A 15,763-nucleotide genomic window follows, 5' to 3' on the forward strand; every position below is an offset into this window, starting at 1 on the left:
TGAGTTGTTATAAGTAGTAGAGTAAAAAGACATTTTACGTTTATATAATTGATGGCTCATTACTGGATTAGTTTTAATGTTTTGTGCAAATCCTGGAGGAGGGCATAGCAACCCATTCCAGTATTCTTGCCAGGAGAATCCCCACGGACAGAGGAGCCTGGTGAGCTATACAGTCCATGGGGTTGAAAAGAGTCGGACACAACTGAGCAACTAAGCACAGCACAGTGCAGATCTCACTTAAAATGGACATTCAAGGAGTTCCCTGGTGGTCCAGTGGTTAGGATTCTACACTTTCACTACCGAGAGCAGGAGTTCAATCCCTGGTCAGGGAACTAAGATCCCAAGTCACATGCGGTGGCCAAAAAATAAAACAAATAAGATGGACATTCATTTCATTTTTCTGAGTTTATATTGAATGAAATCTATTTTTGCTGGAAGAGTCTTGTTTAACACCACTAGTAATAAAGAATACATGATAATAAAAAAGCAGTTTAAAAAAAAAATAAAATAAAAAATAAAAATAAAAAAGCAGTTTCAGGGAATAAAATTTAGTCATGAATGCTAGTAACTATATATATAAATAAACATTATTAATTTTGAAAAGTACAAAATATTGACCCATTAACAAAATAGATAATAATGAAAACTGATGACTTTTCTGTTAAGTAAACAAAAAATGTATTACCTTTACTCAAAGCCTTTTGAGACTTTTTAAAATTGCAAATGTTGAAAAAATTTTAAATGCTTTTGTTTGCATATATTGAAATGACCATATATCTTTTCTCTTTTATTCTATGAATTACATGGACTGATTTTTTAATATTATGCCAACCTTACTCTCCCTGGATACATCCCACTTGGTCATCATGTATCATTCTTTTTTTATATATTACTGGGTTTAATTTGCCAATTTTTTCTTTGACAGAAAAACTGAAATTTACTATAACAAGTTCAGTTCAGTTCAGTCGCTCAGTCGCGTCCAACTCTTCGCAACCCCATGAATCGCAGCACTCCAGGCCTCCCTGTCCATCACCGACTCCCGGAGTTCAGTCATACTCACGTCCATCGAGTCCATGATGCCATCCAGCCATCTCATCCTCTGTCATCCCCTTCTCTTCCTGCCCCAAATCCCTCCCAGCATCAGAGTCTTTTCCAGTGAGTCAACTCTTCGCATGAGGTGGCCAAAGTACTGGAGTTTCAGCTTCAGCATCATTCCTTCCAAAGAAATCCCAGGGCTGATCTCCTTCAGAACGGACTGGTTGGATCTCCTTGCAGTCCAAGGGACTCTCAAGAGTCTTCTCCAACACCACAGTTCAAAAGCATCAATTCTTCGGTGCTCAGCTTTCTTCACAGTCCAACTCTCACATCCATACATGACCAATGGAAAAACCATAGCCTTGACTAGACGGACCTTAGTCGGCAAAGTAATGTCTCTGCTTTTGAATATGCTATTTAGGTTGGTCATAACTTTTCTTCCAAGGAGTAGACGTCTTTTAATTTCATGGCTGCAGTCATCATCTGCAGTGATTTTGGAGCCCCCAAAAATAAAATCTGACACTGTTTCCACTGTTTCCCAATCTATTTCCCATGAAGTGATGGGACCAGATGCCATGATCTTCGTTTTCTGAATGTTGAGCTTTAAGCCAACTTTTTCACTCTCCACTTTCACTTTCATCAAGAGGCTTTTTAGTTCCTCTTCACTTTCTGCCATAAGGCTGGTGTCATCTGCACATCTGAGGTTATTGATATTTCTCCCGGCAATCTTGATTCCAGCTTGTGCTTCTTCCAGTCCAGCGTTTCTCATGATGTACACTTCATTTAAGTTAAATAGGCAGGGTGACAATATACAGCCTTGACGTACTCCTTTTCCTATTTGGAACCAGTCTGTTGTTCCATGTCCAGTTCTAACTGTTGCTTCCTGACCTGCATACAGATTTCTCAAGAGGCAGGTCAGGTTGTCTGGTATTCCCATCTCTTTCAGAATTTTCCACAGTTTCTTGTGATCCACACAGTCAAAGGCTTTGGCATAGTCAATAAAGCAGAAATAGATGTTTTTCTGGAACTCTCTTGCTTTTTCCATGATCCAGCGGATGTTGGCAATTTGATCTCTGGTTCCTCTGCCTTTTCTAAAACCGGCTTGAACATCAAGAAGTTCATGGTTCACGTATTACTGAAGCCTGGCTTGGAGAATTTCGAGCATTACTTTACTAGCATGTGAGATGAGTGCAATTGTGCGGTAGTTTGAACATTCTTTGGCATTGCCTTTCTTTGGAATTAGAATGAAAACTGACCTTTTCCAGTCCTGTGGCCACTGCTGAGTTTTCCAAATTTGCTGGCATACTGAGTGCAGCACTTTCACAGTATCATCTTTCAGGATTTGAAACAGCTCCACTGGAATGCCATCACCTCCACTAGTTTTGTTTGTAGGGATGCTTTCTAAGGCCCACTTGACTTCACATTCTAGGATGTCTGGCTCTAGATGGGTGATCACACCATCGTGATTATCTGGGTCGTGAAGATCTTTTTTGTACAGTTCTTCTGTGTATTCTTGACACCTCTTCTTAATATCTTCTGCTTCTGTTAGGTCCATACCATTTCTGTCCTTTATCAAGCCCATCTTTGCATGAAATGTTCCCTTGGTATATCTAATTTTCTTGAAGAGATCTCTAGTCTTTCCCATTCTGTTCTTTTCCTCTATTTCTTTGCATTGATCGCTGAAGAAGGCTTTCTTATCTCTTCTTGCTATTCTCTGGAACTCTGCATTCAAATGCTTATATCTTTCCTTTTCTCCTTTGCTTTTCGCCTTTCTTCTTTTCACAGCTATTTGTAAGGCCTCCCCAGACAGCCATTTTGCTTTTTTGCATTTCTTTTCCATGGGGATGGTCTTGATCCCTGTCTCCTGCACAATGTCACGAACCTCATTCCATAGTTCATCAGGCACTGTATATATCAGATCTAGTCCCTTAAATCTATTTCTCACTTCCACTGTATAATCATAAGGGATTTGATTGAGGTCATACCTGAATGGTCTAGTGGTTTTCCCTACTTTCTTCAATTTAAGTCTGAATTTGGCAATAAGGAGTTCATGATCTGAGCCACAGTCAGCTCCTGGTCTTGTTTTTGTTGACTGTATAGAGCTTCTCCATCTTTGGCTGTGAGGAATATAATCAATCTGATTTTGGTGTTGACCATCTGGAGATGTCCATGTGTAGAGTCTTCTCTTGTGTTGTTGGAAGAGGGTGTTTGCTCTGACCAGTGCATTTTCTTGGCAAAACTCTATTAGTCTTTGCCCTGCTTCATTCCTCATTCCAAGGCCAAATTTGCCTATTACTCCAGGTGTTTCTTGACTTCCTACTTTTGCATTCTAGTCCCCTATAGTGAAAAGGACATCTTTTTCGGGTGTTAGTTCTAAAAGGTCTTGTAGGTCTTCATAGAACCGTTCAACTTCAGGTTCTTCAGCATTACCGGTTGGGGCATAGACTTGGATTACTGTGATATTGAATGGTTTGCCTTGGAAATAACAGAGATCATAAGTACTTCCTAAAGAAACTAAAGACTAAGCAACAATGTGTCAATTTTCTTGTATCAGAACTAGTCATTATTTTAAAATATATGTGTGTTAGTTGCTCAGTTATGCCTGACTCTTTATGATCCCATGGACTGTGGCCCACCAGGCTCCTCCAACCATGGAGATCCTCCAGGCAAGAATGCTGGAGTGGGTTGCCATTCTCTTCTCCACGGGATCTTCCTGACCTGGGGCTCAAACCTGCATCTCCTGCATTGCAGGTGGATTCCTTACCATCTGAGCCACCAGAGAAGTGCATAAATAGTTTCTGGAAAAAGAGTTATTGTTGAAGACCAAGTATTAAAATCAGTATTACGTACAGTACTCAAAACCATTTTTCATTCTACAACTTGGTGAATCACTTTTCTCTCCTCTGCCCCAGAACAGCCCAAGCTTCAGCTATGAAGCCTTTCCCTGCCTATGAGTGACGTTGAATGAGAGTTAAGGAAAGCCTTATGATAAAAGGAGTCATAGCTATTGTAATTTTAAAAATAACTCTTCCACCACTGCACTTAAAATTTTTCTTTTTAAAAGAAATTCTCATGAAGAACAGCCATCACTGAAATCAGAAAGACCGCTTTCATCATTGTAATTATAACAGTATTAATTATGCAGTTCATTACTGTATGAAATGTAGAGGGTTTCTACTTCAAGTAAACACAATAAAATGAAACATAAATGAGCATGTTAAGAACGAACTATTCGTATTTCAAAAGCATTCTTCAATTCAAAAAGGACTCACTGCAGCTTTTCTATGTAAAAACAATCCCTGTGGTTTCAAAAATAATTAAAAATTTTAATTTACACATAATTTTCAGGAACTCTTCTATTATACAAAACGATGCACAACTCTGCATGTATATAGATCATGCTATAAAGAAAAAGCTCATAAAAATTTCCCATAAGTTATCTAATTAACTGTGACTGTAAGAATGAACATAAACATTGGTTATAATGTGTAGAAAACCACTAGAAAAATTTATGCTCACATTATTTACTGTTTACGATTCTATGTAAGGACTTTACATTGCTAGTTTCTAAAGTAAAAAGAATTTTAATATGCCCATTATGCCCTTTCCTAATTACTAATTTATTACAAAACTTTTCTTTATAAATGATAGAACCATAAACTTCAGTTTGCCTGGTAGAATCACAGAAAACTTGAATTAGTTAAGTAAAATTTGATGACCCATAGGTAATAAATACTGCACATTACCCACATAATCCCAGTGTCAGAATTGTGTACTGTAGGCGTCAGAGACACAGAAATCCAGGAATCCGGAGAGAATGAGGAGCTCCAAGTCCTAACCTAGGTGGAACTGTGGTTTGTGTCAGACGACTTTCAACTAACATGGATATCTTGAAAAGAGCTGTCAAGTTCTTTGAACAAGGGAATTTTGTAGTCTTGAACCAAAGGCCTTCCCCAGCGTAGTTCTAGAATTCCTAAGTAGCTGATGTTAGTAATTCTGTTGCTTCTTTTCTGAAACTTACCTTGGGCTTGGTAACATGGAGTTCTTTCACCATCTGAATATAATGCTTCTTCCATACACCCTGCTCATAGGGGGTTGGGGAGAAATTGATGTACCAGTTAAACCGTAAACATTTTAGCATCCAGAGCTGATCCAGTTCAGTTAAATTCTTCCAATGCCAGCTCACCTGGAAAAACAACGTTAAAAAACTATTCAGTTTACATGTCCACTTTCTCTAGGTTTTGAGCCGTCACCCTGGTACTGAGAGAACTTCTTTTTTTTTTTTCTGGAGTGGGTTGCTGTGCCCTCCTCCAGGGGGATCCTCCTGACCCAGGGATCGAACCCACTTCTCTGTGTTTCCTGCACTGCAGGCGGGTTCTTTACCGCTGAACCACTGGGGAAGCCCATGAATGAATCAGAACAAACATAATTTTAACTAGATAAACCAGGGCTGCAATTCACAGCTAGTCTCTTTTTGGTCCTTCTCCAAATCACAGCTAAGTTACCTCCTACCTGAAGTGCTTCCTAACCAGGCAGGAGGATTTTTTTTTTTTAATTGGAGGATAATTACTTTACAACATTATGATGGTTTTGCCATACATTGGCCATAGGTATACATGTGTCCCCTCCAACCTGAACAGCACTTCCACCTCCCTCCCCATCCCATCCCTCCAGGTTCTCACAGAGCACTGGCTTTGGGTACCCCTTTTTCTTTTTTTTTTTTAATGTTAATTCAGACAGAATCCAAGTCAACTAATATTTATCGAGCATCTATTAACCATCCTCATCACAACCTGAAGGGCAGTATAATTAATATCGTCCCCTTGCAAATGGGGAAACTAAGCTTTAGATAAGCCTTTGGAACTTTCTAAAGATCTCTGGAAGTCTGTATGAAAGTTATATGAAGGCTACAGAAACTCCGGTTGGTACATTGCTTATTTTTTTCATGATACGCTTCTGTTTTCCCTCCATTTTTATGATTTAACTAAATATAAATTTTATAAAGGGAACACAATGACTAATACTATATTGGTGTGTCCTAAATAGCCTTCAAGATTCAATAGAGCATTAAGCATTTATCCTGGGGACTTCCCTGGTGGTCTAGTGGCTAAGATTCTATGCTTTCAGTGCAGGGGGCCAGGGTTTGATCCCTGGTTAGGGAACTGGATCCCACGTGCTGCAACTGACACCTGGTGCAGCCAAATAAATTTTTTTTTAAAGTATTCTGTACATTCCATTTTCATAGGATTATGGTTAATCCTACACATCCAGCAAATGGTGGAGGTGACCCTAGTATGTGTCAGTTCAGTTCAGTTCAGTCGCTCAGTTGTGTCCGACTCTTTGCTAGTATGTGTAGTAGTGTTTAAAATAATTTATTCCAGGTTTTAAATGAGTCTTAGTAGAAACTAGAGTCAAGTCCATATATAAAGTTGAGACTAGGCATTCCATGTCTCTTATCAGGAATTGCAGAGATGACAGCTAATCTTCACATTCATTTCATCCTTGGAAAACTGGCCTCTTTTTCAAGGTTAACTCAATAATAAATAATGTTTCAGTGCCCCCCAAAGGAGCAGAACACTCTGTAATGGAACTCGCTACCCATCCATCTGTTTATCTGTTTCTCTTCCTCCCTCCTTCCATCCATTGTGTATGGAGTTCTGATTACATCCAGGATTAGTTTATGGGCTGAAGATAAGACATGTAGGGGAGAGAGAAGCAGAGAGGCACAATTAGGAGAAACAGTAGGTTCAGGATCTAGATGGAGGAAAAGGCTTAAAGGATCTGATACTGCAGGCAGAAACAGAGATCATAACCACTTCGTGCAACCCAGAATGAAACTACACTGCCCTTAATCCTCCTATGGTTAGTTAATTCAATCAAGATGTGGAGTTTGGGAGGGAGGGGATGGGGAGAAAGTTTTTCTCAATTCTCACCCTTTTTCTCTTTTGACTTAGATCTGGTTTAGACCTGGGTAGTTAAGTTGGGGTTCTCCCCCTGCACTGGGAGTACATAAATTTTTGCTTTGTTTTTGATTTTTGCTGCTTTTTGTTTGTTTAAAACTAAACAGGAGTGAGGAAAGTTGAGGGTAGGTAAGAGCTTTCAAAACTGTAAGACAACTCCCACCACATTTGTAAACAGCTGAAAGCTCATCTTGGTGCAGTGACTTTACTGTTTACTTTAAATCTAGCTAAAAACAATTTGGAGAAGGAAATGGCAATCCACTCCAGTGTTCTTGCCTGGAGAATCCCAGGGACAGGGGAGCCTGGTGGGCTGCCGTCTATGGGGTTGCACAGAGTCAGACACGACTGAAGTGACTTAGCAGCAAAGAACAATTGCTTCACAGTCAGTTCTGGGAATAAAATACGATGCTGAAATCTACCAAGATTGACATATGGTACACATAGATGATAAGATTATCTATTTCATATCACATCTCCCTGGAATGATAACATTCTCATTGTGAAAAACATGGAGAATTCTGAGAAACTTGAAGAAAAACAATACCCAGAACCCTGTCAATCAGAGACGACCAAACATTATTAACAAGTTCGTAGAGTTATTTTCCTTTCTGTTTTTCAGGCATATATGAAAGCAAAATTGGAAAACTGCATGCGATTTAAAATCATGCTTTCTTCATTTTACACATAATAAGCATCTCTGTTCTTCCAAAACATGCTTTCTAATTACTGCCTAATAATTCATTATATGGCTGAATGATACTCTATTACTGGGCATTTAAAACACTATGCTTTTTTTTAAAAAAAAAAACAAATTGCTTCATTTTTAGAATAAGTAATATGTGTACATCAACACTAAATACAAAGATACCAAGGGGCACATGGTAAAAAAAAAAAAAGTTAAAAAAAAAAAATCTCTCTCATCCTTGTCATCTAGCCACTCATTTCCCTCCCTGAATGTAACCATTGTGACTGGCTTCTTGTGTGCCATTCCAGAAGGTTAACAAATATGGGTACATTCTTTTATTCTTTCCAAAATGGTAGGCCAATTCTGCACCTTTGTTTTTTTATTGATGATATATTGTGGAGATGGTTGCAGCCAGTCTGCTATTAGCAGACATTTCCATTATTCCCAACCTTTTGCTACTACAAACAATGATGCAGTATTCTCATATAGATATAAATTTTGCATGTGTTGAAGTACAGGCATCTGACAAATTCCAAGAAGTGGAACTACTGGCCAAAGGTAATCTTTTTTTTTTTTTAATTAAATTTTTTTTTTACGTTTTTAGCCATGTCTCATGGCATGCTGGAGAAGGCAATGGCACCCCACTCCAGTACTCTTGCCTGGAAAATCCCATGGACGGAGGAGCCTGGTAGGCTGCAGTCCATGGAGTCGCTAAGAGTCGGACACGACTGAAGCGACTTAGCAGCAGCAGCAGCAGCAGCAGCATGGCGTGCAGGATCTCAGTTCCCTGACTAGGGATCAAACTCACACCCTTGGTAGTGAAAGCACAGAGTCCCAACCACTGGATAGCCAGGGAATGTCCAGGAATCTTTATTTAAAAACTGAACACTACCAAATTGCTCTCCTTGGTGTTTGCATCAATTTATCTTCCAACAACATATGAAGGTGCTTGTTTCCCCACACCCCCAACAATATAAAATATTATCATTAAAAAAGAAACTAAAAGAAGAAAAAAAGAAACTCAATCCATCTGAGTCGCAAAAGATGGCATGAAAATGAGGCTAAGCATTTTACCTATTTTAGAAAGGTCTGCTTTTCTTTTTGTGAACTATTTGTTCACTTCCTTTGCGCATTTTTCTGCTAGGCTTTCATTTCTTTTTCTTCTTAATGTAGATTTATAGTCATTCTTTAAAAAATAAGAAAATTACCCCTTTGCTGGCAATATGTTTTTTCCCCTGTTTATCTTAAATTTTTTTTTTGGCCAAGCTGCAGCAGCTTGTGGGTTCTTAGTCTCCTGGCCAGGGGTTGAACCTGAGCCCTCATCAGTGAAAGCACTGAATCCTAACCACTAGCAGGGAATTCCCACCTGTTTACTGTTTCTATTTATTTACAGTTTTCTTCTCTATGGAGAAAATTTTAATTTTTATAATCACAACTTAAAATCTTGCTTTCTCTATTTATAAAGCATATATAATATATATACAAAATATATAAAATAAATAAAGCAAGATTTTAAGTTATACATTTTCTTTTGAGGCTCTGAATATTATAGATTACTCACAAAGGCTTCCTTCCCTGCTGCTGCTGCTAAGTCACTTCAGTCGTGTCCGACTCTGTGCAACCCCACAGACGGCAGCCCACCAGGCTCCCCTGTCCCTGGGATTCTCCAGGCAAGAATACTGGAGTGGGCTGCCATTTCCTTTTCCAATGCATGAAAGTGAAAAGTGAAAGTGAAGTCGCTCAGTCGTGTCCGATTCTTAGCGACCCCGTGGACCGCAGCCTACCAGGCTCCTCCGTCCGTGGGATTTGCCAGGCAAGAGTACTGGAGTGGGGTGCCATTGCCTTCTCCGCTTCTTTCCCTAGGTTTCCTTTAATTACATTTTTTTCCCCTCTAGTCATGCCTGGTGGCTTACAGGATCTTAGTTCCCCAAACAGGGATTGAACTTCCGCCCTCAGCAGTGAAAGAGCAGAGACTTAACCAATGGACCACCAGGGAATTCCCTCTTTTGAATACGAAATGGTTTCCTATAATTTCATATCAATCTTTTATCCTTCTAGAATTTTTTTCCAGCTAATTTGCCTGATTGTCCCAACACCAATTATTAAATAAGTCATCTTTCTTACTTCATTAAAATTATTTTTTTCATTTTATTAATTTTAAGAACTAAAATTACCATGTGAACGCACAGTAACAGATAATTTCTGGTCTTCCCAGACTATGAAAAGAAATCAACAAATGACTATCAATTTTATATCTTAAAAAATATACTTGAATACACCATGGAATTACTTGTAAGAAAATAATGGGGTCAGATGCTTTTTCAACCTGTGAGCGCATCTGCCCACTCTGAACTCCTTCAGTCTCACAAGCTTTTGTATTTATCACATTAGCACCTTATGTCACGCTTTTCTATTTATGAATGGCCTGCACACTACACTTTAAGGTTGTACTATGGTCCTCTGCTGATGAACCATTATATACACGTGTATACATTTCCCCAACTGGCTAATACTGTCTTACAGACACTTAGTGATGGCTTACTTTTTCTCCCGTTTGAGCACTAAATGCACAGCCAGACACAAAGAGATGGGGGCTAATTCAAACTGCACAAACTGAACATAGTGAGCGTCTTGTCAGTGCTTGGTTTTGTATACGTGCTTTCTTTTTTTCCCTCAAGTTTCAGTGTTTTCTAGGCTCTCTGTACCTGTGCACAACGACAAAGGCTTCGGGGGTCCAGGAAAGAAAAGATATATAAAGATAACACCCTTGGGAGCTTGGTAGTAAAATCCAGAGCTTCTGCTGGAATTTTCTCCTGAAGCTTTCGACAGCAGAACTTTTGCTGTGACAGGGAGCAGCGTTCTAACAGGCTCGTCAGGATTCTTCTCCTCTGAGTGTCCGTCCATTTGTCAAACTGGAAAAAAGAGAGCAAAGCAGAACAAAACAAAAAAGCTCCAGGTTTAGTCTGACACCAGAGACACGTTATGAAAGAGAGAAAGAACTGCATAGAAATTGAGTTTAGTAACTTATTCCTAACGAATTACATGCATTTTTTTCCCTAACAAGTACACCCCACGTTTTGCGACCTACCTGTTCTTTCTCACATTTGTGTGTGTGAGCCCAAGCAAGGCCGGTGTGGACATAGACGTGCACTTGACCTCAAAACTTGGAGTTACAGAAAAATTTTGGAGCTGGTCATAGTCATAAACTGAGAATATATATAGACTTGTAAAATATAGATCTTCTTTAACTTCTGATGGGGCTATATCCCAATTAATCCATCATAAGTTGAATATATCATAAATTAAAAACGCATGTAATACACTTAACCTACCAAACATCCTAGCTTAGCCCAGTCTACCTTAATGTGCTCAGAACACTTACATGAACCTTGCTGCTTGTTGCTGTTGTTAAGCCGCTCAGTCATGTTCAACTGTTTTGCGACCCTATGAACTGTTGCCCACCAGACTCCTGTCTCCATGGAATTCTCCAGGCAAGAATACTGGAATGGGTTGCCAGGCCCTCCTCCATGGGATCTTCCTGACCCAGGGATCAAACCTGAGTCTCCTGCATTGACAGGGGTATTCTTTATCACTGAGCCACCAGGAAAGCCCTCACATGAACCTACAGTTGGGCAAAATCATCTACCACAAAGCCTATTTTATAATAAAGTGTTGACTAGTTCATGTAATTTATTAACTACTACACCTGGTTTTTCCAGTGGTCATCTATGGATGTGAGAGTTGGACTGTGAAGAAAGCTGAGCGCCAAAGAACTGATGCTTTTGAACTGTGGTGTTGGAGAAGACTCTTGAGAGTCCCTTGGACTGCAAGGAGATCCAACCAGTCCATCCTAAAGGACATCAGCCCTGGGATTTCTTTGGAAGGAATGATGCTAAAGCTGAAACTCCAGTACTTTGGCCACCTCATGTGAAGAGTTGACTCATTGGAAAAGACTCTGACGCTGGGAGGGATTGGGGGCAGGAGGAGAAGGGGATGACAGAGGATGAGATGGCTGGATGGCATCACTGACTCGATGCACGTGAGTCTGAGTGAACTCCGGGAGATGGTGATAGACAGGGAGGCCTGGCGTTCTGCGATTCATGGGGTCACAAAGAGTCGGACGCGACTGAGCGACTGAACTGAACTGAACTGAACTGACACCTGGAGAAGGGAATGTCAACCCACTCCAGTATTCTTGCCTGGAGACTTCCATGGACAGAGGAGCCTGGTGGGCTACAGTCCATGGGGTTGCACAGAGTCGGACACGACTGATGTAACTTAGCATGTACGCAAGCACACTGAACGTGAAAACCAGGATGGCTGTCTGGGTACTGATGATTTTAAGTGTATTTGGCCTGTACTCTTGTGACCGAGTGGCTGACTGGGAGCTGTGGCTCATTGGCTGCCCAGCACCATAAGACAGTATCCTACTGCAAATGGCTAGCCACCCCTCCCAAAAAAAACCCCAAAACAAAATTTTAAATATGTTTACCACTGAACGTCTATCACTTTTGCATCACTGTAAAGCCAAAATGTTGCTAAGCCAAAGCATCTTAAACCAGTACAACCTTAAGAGAAGACACTTGGGCAGTCAGTCTCCCCCAACAGTTTCTATATCAGCTCATTAGTGATTAAAACTCCAGGACCAGAAACAAACCTTTGCATTCACAATTAGAGATAAGGCAATACGAGCAAATATCTCTGAGAAGGGGGAGTATATAGGGTTAAAGTCCTGTGTGTGTGTGTGTGTGTGTGTGTGTGTGTGTGTGTGTGTGTGTTTGTGTTCTCAGTCACTCCCTCTTGTCTGAGTCTTTCCTGAGCCAGCTGGGGTCCTCTGTCCATGGAATTTTCCAGGCAAGAATACTGGGATGGGGTGCCATTTCCTATTCCAAGGGATCTTCCCAACCCAGGGATCGAACCTGCATCTTCTGGGTCTCCTGCATTGGAAGGCGGATTCTTTACCACTAGCACCACCTGGGAAGCCCCAGTTAAAGTCCTACTAATATGCAAATGATTGATATGATTGGAGAGGAAAAGTTGATAGCAGGACCTGGAAAAAAATAAAAGAATGCCAAAGACAGGAAGTACATGCCAAAGCAATCTGGGGCATACCAAACAAATGCTTGGGTTACTTCACAATTTTCCCCAGTGATGACCCCAAGCCATCCCCAAGATTAGTGACTGATCAAAGATGAGAACGTGAGAGCTGGCCAAAATCAAAAGAAAGGTTCTTATGGGAACAGCTACCAGCTGAAGGAGCTGTTATCAGAGTCTAAATCTCTGTTTTTCTTCTTTAGTCCATTAGAGAAGAGAAAACAGGGATGTTTGGGGCTACTTGTATTTTATATGATATTTGCTAGTGATTATAAAGTAATCAGAATTTTATAATACTTTAGTTGTAATCATAAAATACATTGACCACCTAAAAAGGCATATAAAGTAAAAATGTATTTTTGACACGCCCTATGACAAGTCAACTTCTTTATAATCATAGGATCTATTTTTTTAAATTAGTTGGAGTACCTCTTGATTAAAACCATTCACTGTGGGACTTCCTTGGTAGTCCAGTGGTTAAGAATCTGCCAGTGCAGGGGACATGGGTTCCATCCCTGGTCTGGGATGATTCCACGTGGTGCAGGGCAAGTAAGCCTGAGGGTCACAACTGCTGAGCACACACGCCACAGCGACTGAAGCCCAAGCAACCTAGAGCCTGTGCTCTGAACAAGAGAAGCCACTGAAGCAGGAAGACCGCGTACTGCAAGGAGAGAGGGGTGGTCCCATGCTCACGGCAACCAGAGAAAGCCCGCACACAGCAGAGGAGACCAGCTCAGCCATGAACAAATCAATAAAAAGGATCTGCCTTCCAGTGCAAGGGGCTAGGGTTGAAACCTGCTCAGTGAACTAAGCTCCCACACGCCACAACTAGAGAAAGCCTGTGTGCTGCAACAAGACCCAGCTCAGCCAAAACAAAGAATTTTAAATAAAACAAAAACTGTTCGCTGTTAACAGATCTGTTCAGTGCTCATGAATCTCACTTTGGACACTATCATTCAAGGGGGAGAGGGGACTCTAAAAAGAAAACAAAAAACACAACATCAGAAACCTTAATTTACAAGTAAGTGAATAAAATGTATTCATGTATGAATGTTCCCAGATTTCCCCTCGGCCTGTTTCTGCACAGTCCATATTTCCAACTAACATAAAATGAGACTTCTTTCCTTTGGGGATGGGTTATTAGAATGATAGAGAAGCCAGACCAGAGTGGTGAGGGCCAAGGGAAGGGCTAGCCCACGATGCTGCGGTGATCTCTAAAACAAGGAGTCAGTGGGGGGCATATGGAGACAGGAGAGCTGCAGGGTCTTGGCTTGTAGGCAGCTTGTGGTGGTTCAGACTGGAACTGCCTTTCCAGCAGTTTTACAGTGTGAGAGAACTGGGGAATGAAGAAAGGGGATCTGGTAAGTAGTGTTATGAGCTCTGAATTGGATCCCCTGTGATTTTTCTTTGAGAGACAACATGAAAATTGGTATTCATCTTTAAAATTACTTTGGGCAGTGCTACGTGCTACTCTGTAGAAACTGAGCTACGTGGGGACCCAGGATGATTAGGGTTATGAAAAAAATTTTATGGGATATAATTAGCACTAGAGTAAATCAGAAATAACCCCAAATGCCTCACAATAGTGGATCAGCTGAGCAACATGATAAGAGAAAATATGGCATTAAGGATGCATGGGGGCTTTGGGAATGAGGCCATTCAGATTCTCACTAAGAACCTCTTAATTGCTTCATTTATACATTGAGAATAATTATATCTAAATTTAGAGTTACTGGGAAGATTAAATAAATGAAAATATGTACAAAATTCTGAATAGAGTGTATGATTCATTGTAGTCATGGTAGCTAATATTATAAACAGTGGTCCCCAACCTTTTTGGCACCAGGGACCAGTTTCATAGAAGAGAATTTTTCCACGGACTGGGGGAACAGGCAGAGAGGGATGGCTGCGGGGTGATTCAAGCGCGTTACACTTTGTTGTAGTTCAGGTGCTCAGTCATGTCCGACTCTTTGCAATTCCATGGGCTGCAGCATGCCAGACTTCCCTGCCCTTTGCCATCTCCTGGAGCTGGCTCAAACTCATGTCCTGAGTCAGTGATGTTTTCCTACCATCTGGTCCTCTGTCGTCCCCTTCTCCTGCTGCTTTCAGTCTTTCCCAGCATCAGGGTGTTTTCAAATGAGTCAGTTCTTCGCATCAGGTGGCCAAAGTATTGGAGTTTCAGCTTCAGCATCAGTCCTTCCAATGAATATTCAGGACTGACTTCCTTTAGGATTGACTGGTTTGATCTCCTTGCAGTCCAAGGGACTCTCAAGAGTCTTCTCCAACACCACAGTTTAAAAGCACCAATACTTCATTGCTCAGCCTTCTTTATGGTTCAACTCTCACATCCATACATGACCACTGGAAAAACCATAGCATTACATTTATTGTGCACTTTATTTCTAATGCAATGCCACTGCTGATCTGATGGGAGGTACCAACGGGTCTGTGGTCCAGAGGTTGGGGACCCCTGTTACAAAATATCATAGCGATGTTAAAAATAATAAGCATGAGGGGTAAATCACTAGATATGCAAATAATTTAATTGCAAAGCATAAAGTTACCATGTTTGTACATTAACAAGGACAGGAAGCACATTTGGAAGGACTGAGTTCAGCTCAATTATTTTCACAGATGCCCACAAGAAGAGAACAGGCTCAGATTGAAGAACAGTGATTTAGAATGAATATAAAAGAACATTAGGATTATAAAGTGCTGAAGAAATCTATAAAAGAAAACATTCAAACCTTTCCCTCTAGAGATTAAAAAGATAATTACATTGGTTTCTCATTTATTTCCCTGATTATAACAGTCAAAGATAATTTATATTTGGCTTTGATAGGTGTTCTTTGCCTCGGGGGTTTCTCCTTTCTAATTGTGTTTATTTAGGCTAATAGAAAATGAATTTGCATTCCTTGAACTTCTACCAGTTGAAGGTGGGTAGATGACTGAGAAGAATGCTTAACAGCTGGGGAAAATCCCCTTGGAA

General features: G+C 40.5%; 1 protein-coding gene across 1 annotated transcript in view; it reads right to left on the reverse strand.

The window, feature by feature from the left end:
- The window catches only part of FBXO16 (F-box protein 16), a 66,371-nt gene that overhangs the window by 31,019 nt on the left and 19,589 nt on the right, over nt 1–15,763 (reverse strand). The window contains exons 4-5 of the mRNA XM_012128518.4: nt 10,386–10,592; nt 5,057–5,221 (exon numbers count right to left, since the gene is read on the reverse strand). Coding sequence (XP_011983908.3) covers nt 5,057–5,221; nt 10,386–10,592 — 372 coding nt within the window. The remainder of the gene's footprint in view (nt 1–5,056; nt 5,222–10,385; nt 10,593–15,763) is intronic.

This window comes from Ovis aries, chromosome 2 (genome assembly GCF_016772045.2).
Source record: "Ovis aries strain OAR_USU_Benz2616 breed Rambouillet chromosome 2, ARS-UI_Ramb_v3.0, whole genome shotgun sequence".
Lineage (NCBI taxonomy): Eukaryota > Metazoa > Chordata > Mammalia > Artiodactyla > Bovidae > Ovis > Ovis aries.